Consider the following 22,063-nt stretch of genomic DNA (forward strand, 5'->3'; position numbering starts at 1 on the left):
TGTCCCCAGCACCCAGGGACAGGCAGGTTGGTCCTGGTTGTGACAAGCCCTCGGTGATGACTTCTTCAAGGCCCACGAGGGCTGACTGGTGGAGCGTGTGTGCCGTAAGGCGCTGGCCTGGGTGGCGGGGCGACCCCTCTGTGCGCCACCCGGTCCTCGCTGGCGTGTGGTCGAGCTGACTTCTCAGAGCCCCCGTCGTTTGTGCAGTTCCCACCCCCGCCCCCCCCAGGCCCTGGAGGCCTGTCCTTAGCCCCGGTTAACATGTGAAGAACTTGCTGCCGAGAGTGGTGGCCACGCGCCTGGTCCCGGCTGGGCCCCCCAGGTCCTCGTGACCGTGTGGCTTGCCCGGGACCACACAGCAGAGCCCTGGCGGAAGCAGACCTGGGACCCGGGGCTCCTGGCTCCTGGGCGGGGAAGGTGCTGCTCGCCTCCGGACCTGCCCACAGGCCTTGGGACGAGTGTGGAGGGCGGACGGTGGGACAGCAGTGGTGTGCTGTCCTGAGCAGAGGACGATGGGCACAGGGAGGAGCTCCTGGCTGGCCCCTTGCTCCTGTCACGCTGGCGTTTCTTCCTGCAGGACCAGAAGTATGAGGAGCCTAACGTCGCCGAGAGCTTTGATGACCCGGAAGCAGAGTTCCACTTCTCCGGGCCTGGGGCTGAGGGAGCCTCCGCAGACTTCTCTGCAGCCCCCGACCACACAGGCAGCGAGGGCCCAGCTCCTGCCTACGCCGACAGCGGACCCTTTAGGGAAGCGGGGCTCGCGGGCCAGGCCACCTCCCCTCTGGGCAGGGCGAATGGGAGGCTCTTCCGAGATACCAGCACCCCCTTCTCTGGCCCGGGCCTTCAGCGCAGGTTCTTCCACCAGGACCAGTCCCCGGTGGGGGGCCTCACAGCCGAGGACATAGAGAAGGCCCGGCAGGCCAAGGCTCGCCCCGAGAGCAAGCCCCACAAGCAAATGGTGCGTCCAGGAGGGCCCCTGGCGTGGGGCCTGTGGGTGGTGCCTGCAGAGGGACAGTTCCCCTCCAGGGACACTCTCCAGCTGGCGTGGTGTGGAGGCCCCTTGGTGGGGTGTGCTGCCAGGCAGTGCTGCTGCCTTTGGGGGTGGAGAGGGGCTGGGGGGAGCAGCATGAACCCCCGAAAGTTGGTCCTGTCCCTGTTCGTTGATTCCTTGAGGTCTCTTTCTCATCTCCCTCTAGCTCAGTGAGCGGGCTCGGGAACGGAAGGTGCCAGTTACGAGGATTGGGCGGCTGGCCAACTTTGGAGGTAACGTGGCTGCGTGCCCCTGCGCCGTCTCTCCTGCCCTGGCATGCCAGTCCTGGGGCCCACATGGAGGTGGAAAAGGGTGGGGACCAAAGGGGTCCCAGGGAGGGTGGTAGCTCCTGCGTGAGCTGGTCCTGGATCTTTCCCACGGGCGGATGATCCAGCTACTGGACTCCACTCTGCTTCAGCTCACCCCCAGGGTGGTGTGGCTCCTGCCACGCTGTGAGCTGAGCTTTGCGTCTCAGGCACCGCTTAGGGGGCAGCACCTGCAGGACCACCCTTTCCTCCTCCCGCGGCCTCCGGCTGCTCAGCCCCTTTGGAGCCTCTGCAGGAAGGAAGCTGGGCAGCAGGAGAATTCTTCACTGGGTCTGTTTGCCTCCTAGACAGAGTGGGTTTTGCCTCTGGTCCAACCACTTGCTGGATTCTCAGGCCTGCAGGGCATCAGAGATGCGACTGAGCTGCCGTGGCCCGAAGTCCATTTTAAGATGCTGTCGAGTCAGGGCTTTATTTGTCCTTTTCTTTGGGGATTGGAGTAGCCATTGTGTCCAGCATGACCTGTGCTTTTTCTTCTGAGTTGAAGGGTCATTTTGTAGTGAAGGTTTATAGCCACTGTACCTGCCTTTATGACACCGTGTTGTCGTATCTGTCGCTTATTTCCTGACCAGGGTATTCCCATTGCAAGCGCCATCTCCTTTGCAATGGTATCCATACTTTAAGACGCAGTGTCTGTGTGCTTTTCTCCAAAGCTCGCTGTCCTCAGTAGGTTCTCCAGATAACACGGTGAATGAAAGGAACAGTTTGGGCAACTTGATTCACATATGGGCCGGGGCCGGGGGGTTACTGGCCAGGTGGCGAATGACAGAGGTCTGCTGGGTTCGTGACGACGCTAGTGCTGAGTGGTCACAAAGGCCCATGATCGTGTGTCTGCCTGCCTGCCTTTTGCTTTTGGGGCTGGTTTATATGTGTCCTCTCCCACGTACCCTCCGTCATGCGTGCTGTTGTCTGCTGCCTCTTCTCTTTTGGAAACCTCATCCCACTCCTCGTTCAAGACTGGCTTCGTGCTCCCCGATCACCTGGTACCCTGGGCCTGGACGGGCGCGTGTGTTCTGACTGATGGTTGGCTTCTTCCTGATGTGCAGAGCGCACTAGGTTAATTGGGTGGAATTTTCTCAGCCGCGGGGTTGTCTTCCTTACTGCTCTCTTAAAATTTGGCGTCTGCTACCTAGATGTTCAAGAATCTAGCATAAAGTGTCACCTGAATGTTAGCACAAAATTATTGCTTTATTTCACTTTAATGGGGTCGCATTTCAGGCAGTTGCTCATAGAACATCGTAAGTGCCTAGGGTGGCACCACCCTAGGAATGAGTTCGAGAATCGATGGTCTGGTGGCCTCCAGTGATCCTTACTTCCAGGAAGACTTGGCATGTTCCCTGCTTTACACCGTGGCTGTCAGTTGGGTAGCATTTATTATTTCTTATTTAAAGAATTAAATGGAGGTTCTCTTCTCTCCCCTTTCAGTTTGAGGGCGGGAACTATCCTCTTCGTACCCTGTCGTTTTTCTCTATGACCCTCCTCCCCTCACTGCAGACCGGGGCTCATCACAGAGCCCTGTCCCCGGAAGGCTTAGTCTGACTGATGTGATGTATTTTATTTTAGAATGAGTGTAATCCTCTTCTGGGCATCTTAGTGGGGTGGGGTAGTGGAGGATCTGGGCAAAGGGGTCAGAATGACGGTCGTGATGGTAAGTTAGAGTTTGATGGAACCCCATGAAGTCCTGGTGCAGTGGGTAAGAAGACAGACTAAAGTAGGTGTGTAGGACAAAAAGGCAACCAGTAAAAGCAGGGTGCAGGGCTCCCTTCGGCGGGTGTTGGGGTGGAGAAGCCCTGCTTTGGTAGGTGCTTTGCACAGACAGAGCTTCTTGAGCCCTTCTGACAGCTGCCCGAAGCCTGGCCTACCCTCCGGTGTCTGTGTGCTGGAGGTTTGCCCACAGCTGTCATTCAGAGCTGCCCACATTGTTGCCCAAGCAGTTAGCAGCTGATGTTTCAGGCTCAGAGGTGGTGGCAGGATTGGAGCAAAGGGGATCCAGGGCAGGAAAGAATGTACTGTTCTGGCTCCAGAATTGAGTTCTGGGCCTTCTGCGTCATCCAGAGGTTTTCAAGCTGTGGTTACAACCCTTGAGTGAGTGTGAAATCAATTTAGTGGGTCAGGACCAGCATTTAAAAAACAAACAGAATGTAAACTGAACAGAAAAGGATCAGAATTAATATCATAGATCCTTAGAAAGAACTGCACATGTTGCAAAAATATTTTTGTTTCAGAGGTGGAAGCATATTACCTGTGTACGTTCTTGATTGCCTTGTGAAACATGAGTCTGACACTGCTCGACTCTGTTCTCCTAGAAAACACTTCTAGCCTTTCTTCCCCTCGTGGGGGTGAGATGCTTTTCAGGTGTAGAGCAACAGGCTTTAGGACATGTGTCACCGGGGGACGAAGGAAAGGGATTGCTCGAGATCTTGGGGAGGTCGCTGTTGCGAAGGTCGGCAGCAGGGAGCTGTGTGGAGTGGAAGGCGGGGGCTTTCCAGGTTCCGTGGCTCGTTCTGATGCTGAGACGAGGATGGGAGTCCTGAGTCCCCGTGGCTGTGGGACATCATGGCTGCGGTGTTATGGGCCCTCTGTGCAGAGCGGAGTTTGTTACAGAATGATGTGAAAGACAGGGTCAGGTTTGGGATTTGGGGTCAGAACTGGGCTTTAGTTCATCGTCACACCTGGGTTATGATGCCAGCCCTGCTTCCGTGTGATCTTGGGCCCTGCCTTGGTTTTTTCCCTTCTGTAAAATATGGGTCTTGACTCCAATGGGAATATTTTGGTAAATGTTCCTGTGTACCTGAAAGGAATTCTGCCATTGTTGGTGCAGTGATACAGCTGCGTTGTCTAGTTCGTTACTCACATTGATCAGATCTTTGAGTGTTTGGGTCTGTTCATTCTGTCAGCTCTCAAGACATTTAAGTCTCCTCCTATGATTGTGGACTCACCTACCTTTTGTAGTCCAGTCAATTTCTGCTTTAATGTTTGGAAGCTGTGTTACTCGTTGGTTACAGGTTTAGAATACGTATATGCTCTTGGGGATTGACTCCTTTATTCTTACGTTACACCCCTCTCTATCTCTATGAAAGTCTGCGTTGTCTGGTACTGTTATAGTGGGGTTTCAGGGTTTTTTTTGGGGGGGTGGTTAATGTTTGCACGGTATCTCTTTTTTCCTTCCTTCTACTTCCAACCTTTTTGTGTCCTTACGTTTAAGGTATATCTTTTGTAAGGATGTTATATAATTGTTTTCTGTGATTTAAGCCCAGACCAGTAATCTTAGTCTTATAATGCAAGTATTTAGTCCATTTACATATAATGGAGTTGCTGATGTACTGGGGTTTATATTTACTATCTTAGTCTTTGTTTATTATTTGACCCATCTGTTATACTCCCCTTTTTTCTCCTATCTTGCCTTTTTAGTTAATCAAAGACTTTTTTTATTATACATTTTTTTTCTTTATTAGCTTGTGTGTTACTCTGTTGTTTTAGTGGTGACTCGAGATTATAGTATGTATCCTTGACTTACTATAATGTAATAGAAATGATTATTTTTGCTATTTTCCAAATAATGCTAGGACCGGAGAGCACTTTAAATCCACGTATTCCCTCCCATGCACAGGCATATGTGTGTGTTAATGTGTGTATGCATTTTGTTTCTACATGTTTTACACTGTATATTAAATCACTAAGATATATTAAACCCCATATTATTTCTTCATGCAGCTTATATGAATTTAGATTTATCACACATGTACCCTTTTTTGTGTTTCTTTCTCCCTACATTTCCATAATTGTATTTGGAACAATTTTCCTTTTCTCTGCAGAATTTCTTTCTCTTTTTTATAATGCAGTTTGCTAATAGTTAATTTTCTTTTTTCTTTGTGTGAAAATGTCTTTATTACACTTTTGTTTTAGACGGTATTTCGGCTGGGCATAATATTCCATGTTTGAAAAGATTTCCTTTTAAAACCTGAACCATATTATTCCATTGTCTGTTGAAAACAGCTGTTTGTTTTATTGCTGCTCCTTTGAAAGTAAGGTGTGTTTTTGTCCTCTGGCTGCTTTTAAGATTTTTTCTTTTTTCTTTTGATGTTTAGCAGTTTGACTGTAATGTGCTCGGGTGTGATTTGCTTTGTATTTATCCTGCTTGGAGTTTGCAGAGCTTCTAGAGTCTGTGACTTGATGTCTTTCATCAGTTTTGGAAAATTCTGGTCATTTCTTTATATATTGCTTCTGCTCTGTTCTCTCCTCTCCTTCTGGGACTCCAATTACACATATGTTAGATCTTTTCCTTCTGTTCTATGTGTTCCCTCTACTCCTTTCTGTATTTTCCATCCTTTTTGCTGTTTGTGTGTCAGTCTTGTAGGTTCAGAGGAGATAAGACATCTCAACCTATAAAATGAGGGAGAACTGGATGATTATGGAAATAACACTTTAATAAAGTAGACACTACAGAAAAGTTACTGAAGGGAGCTGAGCACTTCACCCAGGAATTTACAATCCACATCATTAAGGCAAAAGGGAGGAGAATACTAAGGAAGGGAAATAGGAAGACAGAGGAAACAAATGAAGAAATAGGAAGAGATAAGGATATTTAGATTCTGCGCAGGAATGCAGAGAGAGCGGACCCTTGGGAATCCTACGATTTTTAATAGGTTAAGGGAACCTCACTCCCAGAGTGTACTTTGCTTTAAAAAATAGTTTGTGAGACTCCATTGGGTTTCTTAAGAGATAAAGTAACACACAAGTGTTCTCTCTCATGTTAGAAGACAGGTGTTGCTTAGGTTGAGGTGCAAAGCTGATTGTTGCTTAATTTCCTAAACAGTCTGATACACCTGCGGGTACTGTTGCTATAGTAGCAACACAGCGCTCTCTGAGATCATCATGCCCCTTCCCCATGCTTTCTGTCCCCTCCTCCCCGTCTCAGTGGTAAAATTCAAAACAAACATTGGGTGAATGGGCATAGTTGGGTTATTTTTAAATTTTTCCAAGTAAGAACATTTAAAACACAACAGAAACTACCATCATCTATTACCATCATTTTATGGACCTTTTTGAAAGGGCATTTTAAAAAGGCAAAAGTACAAAAGACACACTCCCAAGATAAAGGAGAATAAATTGAAGAACTGAGTTTTGTGATTGACTCACCCCTTCGTCTTTGTGTCCAGACCGAGACACACTGATGGAGACCCCGTGTGGCTTCCCGGGCCTTGCAGAGCCGACCCACAGGGGTGGTGCTTTGGGCTCCTTGGCTGCGGCAGTGGGCAGTGGGCAGGATGCAGTGGCAGGACAGCTGGGGCAGAAGTGTTGACAGCTCCCGAGGCAGCATGATATGTTCCGACCTCCTGGCATGGTGTTTGTTGACATGCCCGCAGTCAGGCCTTCCCCAAACATGGATCAATAGGGCACTTGATTTTCACCGAGGTCGTGGAGACCTGAGGTCCCAGCGGGGACGGGCTGTGTCCGAGGCCGACTGCTCTGGCCTCTCCTCGGGGGTGGCACACAGGGACAGCAGTTCCCTCACCTGATTTCCTGCTGCCTCCTGAGGCAGCCAGACAGGGACGTTCCCAAGTTCCGTGCTCTCGGCAGGGGTGCTGAGCAGGGTTTCTGCCTTTTCAGGAGCAAACTTTAAAGGGGGCTTTCAGGTCTTTGCCCTCTGAGAAACTGCGAGGGAGGTTAGGGCAGTTATTATCTCCAGTTACAGACAAGGAAGCCGAGCCATAGTCACCAGTCGCCCAGGGCCACTTGCTTATTTGTCAGCCTGGGACCGGAGTGCAAGAGGCGTCTATCCCCAATGGCGGTCTGAGCCCACCACCCATAAGAGGCCCTCGTCCCCTTCAGCCAGCAGGGCTTCCCCACTGATCCAGCTCTGGGATGGGGGCCAGCTCCTGAGAACCTGCGAGAACACGCTCCAGGGAGCTTCCTCCACCGCTCCTTCCTGGCCCCCTTCCTCCTGTGCGTGGGCTGCAGCCCCCTCCCCAGGCCCCCTCTTCTCCCAGGGCCGGGGGCGGCAGAGAAGGTGGGCTGAATTGCTCAGGATTCAGGAACACCGGAAGCAGAGGAAAGTTCCTCGCCCCGGCCTTTTCTGGGTGGGCTTTCTGGTCGGGTCAGCATTGTCCGTGTGGTAGTAAAGCCAGGGCTCAGCGCCTGGTGCACAGCACGTGAGTGCCGTGCTGCTTGTCCGTCCGTCTGTCCGGAGCTGTCTCTTTGTCCCCATTACTGCCTTGAGCCTCGGTGGCTAACATGCCTGGAGCATTTCCTTACTTCTTCCTGCGAGGAGACACCTTTCCCCAAGCTTCCTTACCAATGTGCTGTTTGAAGGAGTTTGAGTGTTTTCCTTTTCTTATCCTCTGGTGCCTGCCTGGGCAGAAGCCCATTGGCGGTTCCAGGGAGGGCCCCGTTTGGCTCTGATGACCTCCAGAGGGACTTCTGGGAGGCAGGGGCTGGGCTGGGGGCCTGCGCTCCCAGGTCACAGGAGCAGGCCCCCAGCCTGGGAAGTGAGCCAGTGTGTTCCTACCGCCCTGCTCCCCGCCACTCCCCCTGCATTTCTTGACTGCAAAACCTCTGTGAGAGAAACGTCAGGAACTTTTCTTGGAAGGGGCTGGCGCCTTCTAACAGGCTAGGATGGAGGCCAGAGCAGGTTCTGTGGCCGGTTGTCCTGCAGGACTCCTAGCAGGCCAGGCGGGCCAGGCCAGGCCTGAGTGTGGATCAGACACGATGGAGACGCACGCTGTTCTGAAGGTGCTGAGGTGGGGCCGCAGGTGACAGAGAGGGGGAGAGAGAGAGAGAACGAACAAGCGAGCGTGGGTTCTGGGGGGCCTCCCCAGGGCCTGAGGAATCCTAGGCAGAGAGATCATCTTCCAGGAGTTGCCCCCAGCTGCCACCTGGTACTGGGAGAAGGAAGCGTCTGGCTGGGCCCCTCCCTTCCCTCTGACAGGGTTCTGGGACTTGCTGTAAGCTTGGCCGGGTCGGGGATGGTGGGAGCCAGCTTATGTTCTGTCCACTACAGTAGGAGCCCCTGAGGCCCAGGTCAGGGCTGCTGGACGGGCTGCCTGGGCTGCAGGGCGAGCCTCAGCTGGCAGCATCTCGGGCCTGGCCATGGACGGTGCTGAGGAAGCTCGTAGGACCACAAGAGGAGCCTTCCTTTGCAGAAGGTTCTTGTGGTGATTTATTTCATGACAGGTCTTTGGCCTTGGAGAGCTTTGGCTCTGACCTGCAGTCTAGACATGGCCAGACAACAGTTTGACAAAGCCTCTGAGGGGTCCCAGCAGGAGGAGCTGGTGGGTGCCTCTGCGTAAAGGAGGGGTTCGGGGCCCCCCAAGCTGTGGTATCAGCTGACAGTGGTCAGGCTGGATAACCTCTGATGCCATCTGCCTCTTTTATGGGTTTGTCTTTGGACTTGATCTAGGCACAGAAAAATCTAGGCACAGAGCCATTGGTGAAGGTTACTACAGTTTGAAGGTTACTACAGTTTGAAGGTTACTGCCTGTTATCATTTGTTGTGCTCATTCAGATAGTGTGTTCGGTGGGCTGGCGGGGGTGGCGGGGGCAGGCGGCAGGGGAGTTAGTGTTTCATTGGAGACGTGGCTCCCAGCTCTGACCTGGTGGGGAAAACAGGCCCTGGGACCTTCATCCCAGTACTGCTGCCCTTGGTGGGCCCTGGGTGACACTGCGGGCCATTTCCAGGTGACTGTGGCTTCTTCCTGTAGTTGCCAGAGCTTGGCTTATTATCCCTCTGCTGCCCCCTGCAGCAGCCACCAGCCACATGGGCTGTCGAGCACCTGAAATGTGGCTGGTCCCAACTTGACATGCTCTGAGGGTAAAATACACACTGGATTTTGAAGACTTTGGACAAAAAAAAAAAGGAAAATATCTCTAATAATTTTTATATTGCGTTCTTACTGGCATGATGTTTTAGATATATCGGGTTAAATAAATGATCAGAATTCACTTCACATGCTGCTTTTAAAATGTAGCTACTAGAAAATTTAAAATCCTGGGTGGCTCGCGTTATGTATCTTCCGCACCGCTCTGGCCTAACCATGTTGGAGAAATGATAATAGCAAACACTTGCCCAGCACACCCTGGGCCCTGCTCTGTTGCGAGCACTTTCCTCTTTGTTTAATCCTCACAACGACCTACGAGGCACGAGCTTTTATTTTTCATCAGTTATACATAATCACTGTAGAAAACGGGGAAGATACAGAAGCCTGTGCAGGTTTCCCTGCCTGTTAATAGGAGCGCCCGGCAGGAACCCACCGCGTGGGGGTGGGGCTGCTGCTCTGTTGGCCCGCTGGCCCCCCAGGGCGGTGCCCTTCGAGGCCCACTGGGGTCTTCCCTGGGTCCTTCTCTTCTGCTGTGGTCAGTGGGTCAGCATGAGTTCTTCACTCTCTCTGCTCATGTGCTCCCTGCCCCCACCTCCCCATCCAGCTGGAACTGTTTCAAGTAGAGGAAATAGGCCCCAAGCCAGGCACCCCGGGCTTTCTTCATGGCCTTCGTGGCACCTGCTGGGCTCCTCAGGTTTCTCCTGGGCAGTTGGGGTCATCCAGTTCCCCACCACTGCATACATGATGTGTTAATGAACTCTGATTTGAAAGGTTGCAAAAGGGGGCGGTGGGGCTGGTACCCCATGTCCTTATGACTGTCCGTGCCTGAGGGCTGTAGCCTGACTTCCTGTGAGTCCCCCATGGCTTGGATTGGGGACACTTGACCTTTTGCTTTTGCAAAATGCTCTGACTCACACCAACAGCTGCTTCCTATTACTGTAGTGAGGTCTTTCCTTTTAGTTGCGTGAACTCAGAGAATTCTGGAGAATTGGAGGCTCTTCTCACAGTCCGCAGTGGGTGGCTGTGTTCCCAGGGCTGTGCCAGGCCGGGTCCATCTGCCATTTGTGCTGCATCCTCCTAGCATGTTTCCCAGTGGTGCCTTGTCTTGGGGTGTATTTGTGGGTCTTGTGAGCCTGTAGATTAGCGAAGGTGGTGGGGGTTGGGGGCGGATGAAGCTCTCTCACAGAAAGTACCTACCTTGAGCCAGATGTTCTCTGAAAAAGACATGTATGTATCTCCTACCTTTTCAAAATGTAGTGTGTCAGTGAGAGGCCCTGGGGAGCTACGGCTGGTGTGTATGGGGGGGTGGGCAGTAGCCCCATGCCCACACGCGTGCCTCCTCCTCGCAGGTCTGGCCGTGGGTCTGGGTTTTGGGGCACTGGCTGAAGTCGCCAAGAAGAGTCTCCGCCCTGATGACCCCTCAGGTGAGCTGGGCCCTTCACTGGGGGCAGGGTGGGCTCTGGGAGGTGGGCCTGGCCGCCATCAGCCCTTACCTGTGTCCTGGACGGTTGGCCTCCAGGGGGTGTCGCCTCACGTCCCGCCTTCAGGGTCACGATCACCTTGAGTTCCATGTAAATGGGGCCCCTGGGGCTGGTTGCCCGTCCCGGCGGACTCGGGCTCACCCAGGCCTTCCCGGCTCCTCCAGTGGCTGCACCCCTGCCCTCCCCCGTGGAGCTGTGGCTTCGGCCCTGCCTCTGCCCGCCCACTCTGGAGATGCTGGGGCCTGTTGGTTTGGCCACGTTAGGCGCCCAGGGCTCCTCATTCGGTTGAGGGGTGTGGGTGCCGCTGGTAGAGACCCCACAGGCCCCTGTCCCGTCTCCCAGGGTCAGAACAGTGAAACCATGCTGCTCTGCCCCTATAGCCCTGGCTGCCAGCTCAGGGTGGGGCTCCCCTGAGGGTCCTGCCAGGCACGTAGATGGCCTCTCTTCACCCACAAGACCCTTTTGTGGGGACAAGGGGCCTCCCATAGAGAAGGTACCAGCCTGTCCCCACAGGCCTGAGTACGGGGGACACGGGGTATCATGTGTGTCCTTGGAAGGGGCCAGACGACAGGGAGGATTTAGCGAGGGTATTTTTAGTGTTGATGCAGAGACACTGGGAAACGAAAGCTTGGCTTTCTCTGGACTGAGAAGCCAGTCTTCCCCAGACCCCCCTGAAGCTGGCTGCTTTCCGTCCCACCTCGTCCAAGTGGCTCCAGGGTTACAGCTGGTGTCCTTTGTCAGTGAAGTGGTGACCCCGGCTAGGGGTCAAGGGGCCCACACCGGGGTGGGATGGCCCTGGGCAGCCCCCAAGCTCTGCTCCAGCTTCCTGAGCAGGCTCTGGCACTCGGTGGCTCTCGGGCCACCTATCTGGACCCTCCTTGAGGATGTGGCTCAGTCCTTCTCTGAGCACTGGGCCAGGCCCCAGGTGATACAGGCTGAGAAAAGTGCCAGGCAGCGTGGGGCAGCCCTCGGGGTTCATCTAAGTGGGCTCACAGGACAGTGGGCAGGAAAAGCACCGAATGTCACAGGCTGGAGGGCAGGAAGCCCCGAGCAGGTGTCCCCACCTCGCACAGGGGCCGACTCTGTATTTAGGCAGGACCGCCGAGGTTGGACGGGGGCCCTGACCCCTGGCTGCACTGCTGGTTGGCAGCAGGATGTAGTGGCCTCCCTCAGCCTGTCAGCGCCCTGCCACCCCACGTGTACTGGACAATAGTCATCTGAGGTCACTGCACGCTCACCCCGGGCCAGCTGGCTGCAGGGAGCTGCAGGGGCCTCTGGGCAGAGGGAAGAGGAAGGTGCCAGCGATGGGTGCCGACCTTGACCTGAGCTCCCTCCTTGAGGAGCAGTTCTCACTGCAGCCGGCTGTCCCTGTGGGGCGTGCTCAGTGCTCCCAGGGGTGCTGGCGACCTTTGTCCAGCACACTGGCAGCAGGGCAAGGGGCAGTGACTTGGCAGTGCTCACCTGCCCTTCCGTCCCTCCAGGCCCCTCCCTCCCAGGGCCTGCCCCCCACCTCCAGCTGACTGTGGCCCCTCCAGGCCCCAGGGACTGAATGGAGGGAATGGCCCTGTGTGCGCAGGTGTTGGGGGCGAGGGGATGGGGAGACCTGGGTGGCCCTGGAGGGTCTTCCCCAGCCCTGGTGTGGAACGTGGAGTTAAAATTGTGTCTCCAAAGTTGGTGCGAGTCTGGCTGCCACCGCCCCCCCCCACGTTGGTTGGAGGGCGCTGGTGGGGGCGCTCACAGGCCTGCCAGGGTGACGCCGGTTTTACGGGTGCAGGAGAGGGGACGTGGACGGAGCCTCCTGTCAGGCTCAGTGCTGGGCACTTTGGAATCGCACTTACAAATCCGCCCGCACCCCGCTATCCTGTACTTTCCTGAGGAGGATCAGAGACGACTGTGGGTGCCCCCGGCACACGGGACGCTGGCTGGGTCTCGGCACGGGGTCCTCAGGCTGTGCACCCCCACCTGCTGGTGCCTCTCGGGGCCACTCGCGATCCCTGCCTCTTCCTCCTCTGGCTGCGTGGCCCTGGGGTGTGGGGGAGATGTCGGGGGCGGGGGTGCACCTGCTGACCTGGCTCCTGCCCACAGGGAAGAAGGCCGTGCTGGACTCCAGCCCCTTCCTGTCCGAGGCCAACGCGGAGCGCATCGTGAGCACGCTGTGCAAGGTGCGCGGGGCGGCGCTCAAGCTGGGCCAGATGCTGAGCATCCAGGGTGAGTGGGGGCGGGGCCGGAGGGCAGGACGCAGCGCTCGGCTCCCGGGGAGGGCGGCGCGCGCACACTCCCTCCTCTTGCCTGAATGAATCCAGGCTGTGGCCAAGTGACTCAGACAGGAGCCCACGTTGTACTTTTCCCTGGGTATTGTGAGCTACGCAGAGGTGGTCCTGGCATCTCAAAAATTGGCGAATCTGCCTCCCGCCCCCATTGGTTAGGGGGCGCTGGTGGTGGGGCTCACAGGCCTGCCACAGCGTGGTGTTGGGGACGGGGGCATGTGGCCCCAAGGCTGGGGAAGGCGGCCGAGCAGGGGGCCATCTGAGTGTGGCCCCCAGAGCAGAGCCGAGGTTGGGGGACCCGCAGGGGAGGAGCGCCAAGAGGCTGGCACTGGAGTGGGAGCCTCGGAAGCGAGTCCCCTAAGGAGCGGTCAGAGGGACTCGCTGGGCTCTCTACTCGCAGGCGGGCAGGGGCGGTGGCGGTTCACAAACCCCAAGTCCAGGGGCTCCACGTCTAGTGACAGATCTTAGGATGGCCTTGGAGACACGGCCACCGCTCTGTGCAGGGGCCATCGCAGGGGGCAGTCGGGTCCGCCTGGGAACTGCGTCCCTCAGCGATGTCACTGTTTGGCCATCAGCGTGTGCACGTCCACAACCCGAAGGCAAAGCCTGCCACAGGCTGTGCGCTGCAGCTACCTCCTGGGCTCCAAGCCCGTGCCGCACGCGACGGTACGAAACACGAGCTGTGTGACACGGCCGCCTGCTTACCGCAGACGTGTTTACGGAAGTGGAGAGTCCGCTCTGAAATAATGACGGGAGTACGTACACAAAGCAGTAAACAGTCGCTTAGTATTTGTCAGGTGTCCCTCTTACACGACTGGCAATGCGGGTGTTTACACCTGAGTGATGCGTGGTGCTGACGTGCTGACGACTGATGTCACGAGGCGATGGGGCAGCTGTGTGGCATCGGTGACTAAAAGGTCATCTGGGGCACGACTGTCACCAGAAGCTGAAGTGAGCATCAGTCGGACTAGGGGACCGCACGGCAGGACTTCCGTGGGGGCTGTGATGCTCGGCTAGCAGCGCCATTTCAGAGTTTCAGAGAACAGCAGCAGGGGACGTGCTCGTGACAGCCGCTGGGAGAGGCTGGGACAGTCCCCATGCAGTGTCACTGCTGCAGAGAGAAGAAATAGTAGTTCTGTAGGTGGTCAGGTTATGGATCTTTCTTACACCTTATTTCCTAAACTCGCTTTTACAATCGCAAGCAGCTGTGCCCGGTATTTCTAAGGAGCCCACCTCAGGTTATTGCGGGAGTCAGAGCGGCTGCCGCACGCCAGGGCCCCGGGGCGCGCAGGTGCCGCAGTGCGCTGGGGGGTGAGGGCGTCGCGGACTGGGGTGTGGGTGTCTCCGGAGATGGTTGTTGGCCCGGGTTCTCCAGCAGAGGGCACTTCCAGGTCGGTGTCCTGTGTCCCCTCTGCAGCTTCTGTCCACCCACGTGCTAGGTGGGAAAATGCTACCAGGGTGCAAGGAGGAATCTGAGGTGCACCTGCTGTGTGGCGTTGGGCCTGTGCCTTGTTGTCTTTGAACCTGGAGTTTGTGTTGGGAGGGGAGAACAGCGTCTCGGCCACTGTCCCAGGACACTGCTGTGTCCCTGGCCTGTGTGCTTTCCTTCCAAGGGCTCAGCCCTCTGCTCTGACTTCTCTGGTGCCTTCCAGACGATGCTTTCATCAATCCCCATCTGGCCAAGATCTTTGAGCGCGTGAGGCAGAGCGCAGACTTCATGCCGCTGAAGCAGATGACGGTGAGGAAGGCCGTGCCCGGGACTCCTGGGGCCTCTGGGAGCTGCGGGGCCCGTGGCTGTTTCTCAGGGTGTCTCTCAGGGTGTCTCAGGTGCTGGGCTGTGCTCACGGCCCCTCCCTGGCCTCTCCCTCTAGAAAACTCTCAACAACGACCTGGGCCCCAACTGGCGGGACAAGCTGGAGTACTTCGAGGAGCGGCCCTTCGCAGCCGCGTCCATCGGGCAGGTGCACCTGGCCCGCATGAAGGGTGGCCGTGAGGTGGCCATGAAGATCCAGGTGGGTGCCGGTGTGCGCGGCCCCCTGGGGCTGGGCAGGGCCCTGGTCGGCAGGTCTGGCCCCGGGGCCTGGCCAAGTGAGTGAGTGCGAGGGGGTGGGGACAGTGAGTGCTTTGGGGCTGAGGTGCAGGGAGGGGGCCCCGAAAGGGTGGGAGGCGCACGGTGGGGAACGAGGTCAGGGTGGGGCCGGGTGGGACGTGGCCGGGAAGCCGACAGGCGGTGGGCGAGTGGGGACCCCTCCCAGGACGCCTCTGCTCCCCACAGTACCCCGGCGTGGCCCAGAGCATCAACAGTGACGTCAACAACCTCATGGCCGTTCTGAACATGAGCAACATGCTGCCGGAAGGTGGGCTGCTGCTGCGCGAGGGCGGATTTTGGGGCGGGCTCTGGGGACCCCAGTGCACCCTGACGCCCTCCTCCGGTGCCCAGGTCTGTTCCCCGAACACCTGATCGACGTGCTGAGGCGGGAGCTGGCCCTTGAGTGCGACTACCAGCGCGAGGCCGCCTGTGCCAAGAAGTTCAGGTGCGGCTCCCGCATGCGCAGCTGTGCCCGTGGGAGGCGGTGAGGGCAGGGGTCAGGGCCCGTGGCCACGTCCTGCGCAGCCCAGAGCAGAACCCCCACTTGTCGGGCTCAGTCCCGTGTTGTCCCCAGGCTGGGGGTGGGGAGGACCTGGGCCCAGGGTGTGACCCCCCCCACCCCTGCACCCCGCCAGGGAGCTGCTGAAGGACCACCCCTTCTTCTATGTGCCCGAGATCGTGGACGAGCTCTGCAGCCCCCACGTGCTGACTACAGAGCTGGTGTCCGGCTTCCCCCTGGACCAGGCCGAGGAGCTGAGCCAGGAGATCAGGAACGAGGTGTGTCTGCTGCTGCCTTGCAGCCCCCAGGCGGTCCCTGTGGGGATGCGGGGACAAGGGGCCGCCCCAGCTCTGGGTGGGAGACGCGGAGGAAAATGGGCGTCGCTGTGACGGGCCTGCCCTGCTGCCCAGATCTGCTTCAACATCCTGGTCCTGTGCCTGAGGGAGCTGTTCGAGTTCCGCTTCATGCAGACAGACCCCAACTGGTCCAACTTCTTTTATGACCCTCAGCAGCACAAGGTGAGCTCCTGGGTGTGGCCACCCCAGGGGAGCGGGGACTCCTAGGTCGGGGGTCTCAGCCCCACTTGCAAACTTCCCTGGTGTTGCCCCTTCGCAGGTGGCTCTTCTGGACTTTGGCGCCACGCGGGAATTTGACAAGTCCTTCACCGACCTCTACATCCAGGTAGGGGGGCCGCCCAGCGCTTGCGCTGCTTACCAGTGTCTGGTGACAGTGTCTGGTGACAGTGGGTGAGGCCAGCGGCTTAGAGGGAGCAGAGAGGACAGAAGTGGGGGCCGGGGCAGGCGGTGGCTGCTGGCCCCCATGCTCCTCTTCACGTGCTGCGCACGGGCCCTCTTGTGTCACCGCCAGGTCATCAGGGCTGCTGCCAACAGGGACAGGGAGGCCGTGCTGAAGAAATCCATAGAGATGAAATTCCTCACCGGCTATGAGGTCAAGGTGAGCAAGCGTCTGTGGACTCGAGCCCCCCAGGCCTGCAGCGCCTGGAGGGGGCACGGGGTGGTGGACTCTTTTCCTTTGAAATCTTAAGCAGAACCTCAACTTACAAATGGATGAAATCAGAGGCGATTGCTGCCCTTGAGGGGTCTCGAGAGCCCCGGGGCTGCCTGGGCACCGTCTGCAAGCCAAGCCCTGTGCCAGCCTCAGCTCGAGGTTCTCAGCGTGGCAGGTTTGGGGGCGGTCAAGGGGGCCACCTAGGGGACTTGTCAGACGCTCATTTCCCCTGTAGCCCCTTAGAGAGTGGTGTCACTGGGTCAGTCCCACGGGAGTGCAGGGCTTCCGTGAGGGCAGGACCCGCCGCGCTTCCTAAGGCCTCACTGGGAAAGGGTGAGGGCAGAGCTGAAGAAATCTCCGCAGGCCTCTGAATAAAGGGGAGCGGTCTGTGTTGGCCCCCGGAAGCCATTCAGAAAGCAGCGCCGTGCTCTCCTGGCAGCGGCGGGGAAAGAGGGGGAAGAGACCCCTTGTGGGGCCTCCCACCCGTGAAGAGCGCAGTGGCTCGCTCAGGACGCTTAGGACTGGACTCCGAGCCCTGCCGGTGGCTCACACCCTGCGTCTCCCTGTCGCTCACGGAGCCCAGTTCACACTTGAGTGTTGTTTCCTGGCTCCTGATGACCGGAGCTTTTGCTCCACTTACCATAAGCCAGTCTAGTTAGAGATGAGACACTCACCTGACCCCTCGCACTGTGGAGGGAGCCCCAGGCCTGATCCCCTGCCTCCTCCCTCCAGGCCATGGAAGACGCCCACCTGGACGCCATCCTCATCCTGGGGGAGGCCTTTGCCTCCGAGGAGCCCTTTGACTTTGGCACCCAGAGCACGACCGAGAAGATCCACAGCCTGATTCCCATCATGCTGAAGCACCGTCTCATCCCGCCCCCGGAGGAGACCTACTCACTGCACAGGAAGATGGGAGGCTCCTTCCTCATCTGCTCCAAGCTGAAGGCCCGCTTCCCCTGTAAGGCCATGTTCGAGGAGGCGTACAGCAACTACTGCAAGACGCACGCCGCGCAGTAGCCGCTGGGCCGGCGCTCAGTGCGAACTCTGCGCCCTTGTGCAGCTGCGACCAGGAGGAAGGAAGCTGGTGGGGTGACGCTGCATTTAAAGTCCTTTGCCGAGGAGAAGGGGGGCTGGCAAATGGCAGGGGATGCTGCTGGGAGCCCCGCTACCAGCGCTTATACACGGTTTTTATCACTCAGGGGGTATGGAATGAGAATGAAACCCCAACTACTTTGTCAAAATCACCTACTGTTTGTTCATCCTCTGAAATACTCTAGATAAAAGTAAAAAGGCAATTTTAGTTCTTTTGTAACGGGTTTTCCTATTGTGAATGTTATCCAGAAGATGAGACGAAGACTCCCTGCCACTAAAAACATACACAGAAGCCTTTTTGGATTTTATTGAACGTGGAGTACAGGTTTGTGTGTGTGTTTCTCGAATGAGATTTGTGTTCTCTGCCCCTTTTCCTCTCCAGCCCATGCTCTGAAGCTGGGAGAAGTGCTGATCTGAGCGGTGCCAACAAGTACTGTTTAACCAACTGAGGCCCACGCCTGCTCTCTGGCTGGTTCCTCTATTTTTTGACAACTTTTAAGTTTCCAGAGAACTGCAGCCTCCCATGGGAAAGGTCAGGAGCAGCAGAGGGCGCGAGAAAGGGACACAGCTCTCGTCTCAGAAGACGGTGTGTGGGGGGGAACCTCCTTCCCCCTCCCAGCCCAGGAGCCTTTGTGGAAGGAGGTGAATGTATAGGTGTCACCCAGTTGGACCTGAGGGGTCAGTATAGGCTCTGTTAATTTTTGTACAATTCTTGTAATTGTCTGATTTGTTTCAATAAAAACAAAACATCCTAGCATTGTGACATTACTTCTTTCACTTGTAAGGGTTCTGGGCTGACGGTGAGGAGCCCGCAGGCAGTGTCACGCCCCATCCTGTCTCCAGATGCTCCTGCAAGGTTTGCACATGTTCTCAGTGTGAGGCTCTTAGTGCCTGAACCTGGAAGGCTTATCCCACATTCATCGCCCTGAAAAGTGGCTTCTCGTGGGCAGAATGAATTCCTAGGTGACAGGGTCAATTTGAACATTCAGGTTGGGGCCCTTCTAACAGGCCATGAATACCTTGAAAAGTGCATTAGGTGGTGAAATACTACTTTGGAGAGACTGCACTGGTCCAAAACAGGTTCTTGTATCAGTTTTAAGGATTCTTAAAGGAAAATCTACTTCTGTGGTTTAATGTTGGTAAGTAACAGACACTCTAGGACAGGATGGGGTGGTCTGCGTGACAGCTGCGGCTCCTCAAGGGCTAGTCCTGGCACCCAGCACCACCTGTAGATTCCTTGTCAGAACATTTCACCCAAAAACTCCGGGATACACATTTTTTTCAAGTGCACATGGAACATTTTCCAGAAGAGATCACATATCAGGCCACAAAATAAGTTGCAATAAATTCAAGAAGACTGAAACCATATCGAGCATCTTTTCCAACCACAATGGCACGAAACTAGAAATCAACTATAGGAAGAAAACTGTAAACACAATATGTGGATTTAAACAGTACTAAACAGACAATGACTCAAAAAGGCAATCAAACCAGAAATCAAAAACTATCTTGAAACAAATGAAAATACAACTTTTCCAAATTTATGGGATGCAGCAAAAACAGTTCTAAGAGGGAAGTTCACAGCTATCCAGGCCTACCTCAAGAAACAAGAAAAATCCCAAATAAACACAATTCTTGTAATTGTCTGATTTGTTTCAATAAAAACAAAACATACCTAAAAGAACTAGAAAAAGAACAAAACCCAAACGGAAGGAAATACAAGGTTGGTGCAAAAGTAACTGTGGTTTAAAAGGTTAAAAATAAATGCAAAAACAATAATTACTTTTGCACCAACCTAATAGTTAAGATGACAGCAGAAATAAAAATAGAAATTAAAAAAAAGAACAACCAATAGCAAAGACCAATAAAACCTAAGAGCTGGTTCTCTGAAAAGATAAATGAAACAAACCCCCAAATAAAATAAATGGACGAGGAGAGGTACAACTGACACCACAGGAATACAGAATCATTAAAGAATATGATGAACAATTATATGCTAACAAATCTGACAATCTAGAAGAATGGATTAATTTCTAGAAGTATATGACCTTCCAAGACTGAATCAGGAAAAGTAAAATATCTAAATAGACTACTAATAATGAAATGAAGCAATAATAAATAAATTCCCAATAAATAAAAATCCAAGGCCAGAGTTTTACAGGTGAATTGTACCACACATTCAAAGAATATCCTTCTTAACCTATTTCAAAAAAATTGAAGAGGAAGGAATGCTTTCAAACTGATTCTATGCAGGCAGCATTACCTGATACCAAAACTAGATAAAGCCATCACAAAAAATAAATCTACAGGCCAATATTCTTGATGAACATAGATGTAAAAATTCTCAACAAAATGTTAGCAAACCAGATTCAGCGATACATTGAAAGGATAATACACCACGACCAAATGGGATTCAGCCCAGGGATGCAAGGATTGTTCAACATCTCTAAGTCAATGTGATATATAACAAAATAAAACATAAAAGCCATATGATAATAGATGTAAAAAAGCGTTTGACAAAAATGCAACATCTTTTTATAAAAATTCTCAATAGAGTGGGTATATAGAAGGAACATATCTCAGCATAACAAAGGCTATATATGCCAAATTCACAGCCAATATCATAATAGTGAAAAACCGAAAGACTCCTCTAATATCAGGGACAAGACATGGACGCCCACTGTCACCACTTCCATTCACAGTATTGGAGTCCTAGTCAGCAATCCAATAAGAAATAAAAGGCACCCAGATCAGAAAGAAGTAAAACTCTTAATTATTTGCAGATAACATGACACTATATACAGAAAACCCTAAAGACTTTACTAAAAACTACTAGAATAAGTGAATTCGGTAAAGATGCAGGATACAGAATATACAAAATCTTACATTTCTATAGACCAATAACAATCAGAAGAACTTAAGAAAATCATCCCATTTAAAAGCACAAAATGGGCTGTTCCTAAGTTGTATCCTTTATAATAAACCTTGAAATGTTAAAAAAAATCCCCAAACAATCAAACCATAAAATACCTAGGAATAAATGAAACCAAAGAGGTGAAAGACCTGAACTCTGAAAACTATAAGACACTGAATAAAGAAAATGAAGACGATACAAATAAATGGAAAGATATACTTTGTTAATGGATTGGAAGGATTAATATTGTTAAAATGTCCTTACTACCTAAGCAATCCACAAATTCAGTACAATCCCTATTAAAATACTGATGGCATTCTTCTCAGAGTTGGAAATAATCCTAAAATTAATATGGGACCACAAATAAAAGCAAAAGAAAATTTGAGAAAGAACAAAGTGGGAGGTACCACACTCTCTGGTATCAAATTATACTATAAAGCTACAATCATCAAAACCATGGTACTGGCATAAAAACAGTTATGTAGATAAATGGAATAGAATAGAGAGCCCAGACATAAATCCTCACTTAAATGGGCAATTAATCTACAACAAAGGATACAAGGATATATAATGGGGTAAAGACAGTCTCTTCAGTAAGTGATGTTGGGAAAACTGGACAGATAAGATGCAAAAAAATGAAACTGGACCAATTTCTTACACCACATACAAAATGGATTACAGCTTTAAATGCAAGACCTGTAACCATAAAACTCCTAGAAGAAAACATAGGCAGTAAACTTTCTGACATTGGTCTTAGCAATGTCTTTTTGGTTATATTTCCTCAGACAAGGGAAACAAAATAAAAAATAATGGGACTACATCAAACTAAAAAGTTTTTGCACAATGAAGAAAATCAACAAAACAAAAAGACTACTGAATGGGAGAACATACTCGCAAATGATACACCAATTAAGAGATTAATATCCAAAATACATAAGGAACTCATACAAGTTAATACAAACAAACCCCAAAAAATCTAATTAAAAAATGGGCAGAGGACCTGAACAGACATTTCTCCAGAGGCCATAGAGACTGCCAACAGATACAGGTAAAGATGCTCAACATCACTAATCATCAGGGAAATGCAAATCAAAACCACAGTCTGATACCACCTTGCACCTGTGAGAATGGCCATCATCAGTAAACCAACAAACAAGCGTTTTCGAGGATGTGGAGAACAGGGAACCCTTGTGCACTGTTGGTGGGAATGTAAATTGGTGGAAAACAGTATGAAGACTGCTCAAAAAATTAAAAATAGAGCTGCCATACAACCCAGTAATTCCACTTCTGGTATCTACCAGAAGAAAACAAAAACACTAATTCGAAAAGAGGTATGCATCCCTATGCTCATTGAAGCATCACTAGTAAGAGCTCAGACAGGGAAGCAATCTGCCCTGCAGACAGGGAGAGGGAGTCGGAAGTTTTGACCAGAAGAGAGAAGCTGAAAGCTTCAAGAGAACTGAACACAATTCTCACCTGAGCTATGAAAGGAACTAAGAAAGTCCTAGATTAAACTAACCCGATGTCCTTGCGCAGTGTAAGG

At 53.1% G+C, this 22,063-nt stretch overlaps 2 protein-coding genes across 2 annotated transcripts in view; one reads left to right on the forward strand and one right to left on the reverse strand.

The window, feature by feature from the left end:
- COQ8A (coenzyme Q8A) overlaps positions 1-18,361 on the forward strand; it is a 39,735-nt gene extending 21,374 nt beyond the window's left edge. Inside the window, exons 3-15 of the mRNA XM_033099443.1 lie at positions 578-958; positions 1,197-1,263; positions 10,520-10,594; positions 12,737-12,859; positions 14,571-14,656; positions 14,790-14,930; positions 15,194-15,275; positions 15,359-15,452; positions 15,643-15,784; positions 15,917-16,024; positions 16,122-16,187; positions 16,374-16,460; positions 17,247-18,361. Of these exons, the coding sequence (XP_032955334.1) occupies positions 578-958; positions 1,197-1,263; positions 10,520-10,594; positions 12,737-12,859; positions 14,571-14,656; positions 14,790-14,930; positions 15,194-15,275; positions 15,359-15,452; positions 15,643-15,784; positions 15,917-16,024; positions 16,122-16,187; positions 16,374-16,460; positions 17,247-17,531 (1,737 nt within the window). The 3' untranslated portion in view covers positions 17,532-18,361. The remainder of the gene's footprint in view (positions 1-577; positions 959-1,196; positions 1,264-10,519; positions 10,595-12,736; positions 12,860-14,570; positions 14,657-14,789; positions 14,931-15,193; positions 15,276-15,358; positions 15,453-15,642; positions 15,785-15,916; positions 16,025-16,121; positions 16,188-16,373; positions 16,461-17,246) is intronic.
- On the reverse strand, positions 9,227-12,724 carry LOC117018474 (uncharacterized). The gene is made up of 2 exons (XM_033099444.1): positions 10,664-12,724; positions 9,227-10,303 (listed from the first exon to the last, which is right to left on the reverse strand). The coding sequence occupies exons 1-2, from the start codon at positions 11,135-11,137 to the stop codon at positions 10,172-10,174; spliced, it is 606 nt and encodes a 201-aa protein (XP_032955335.1). The 5' UTR covers positions 11,138-12,724; the 3' UTR covers positions 9,227-10,171.
- Positions 18,362-22,063: the final 3,702 nt, after the last annotated feature.

This window comes from Rhinolophus ferrumequinum, chromosome 27 (genome assembly GCF_004115265.2).
Source record: "Rhinolophus ferrumequinum isolate MPI-CBG mRhiFer1 chromosome 27, mRhiFer1_v1.p, whole genome shotgun sequence".
NCBI classification, from domain to species: Eukaryota; Metazoa; Chordata; class Mammalia; order Chiroptera; family Rhinolophidae; genus Rhinolophus; species Rhinolophus ferrumequinum.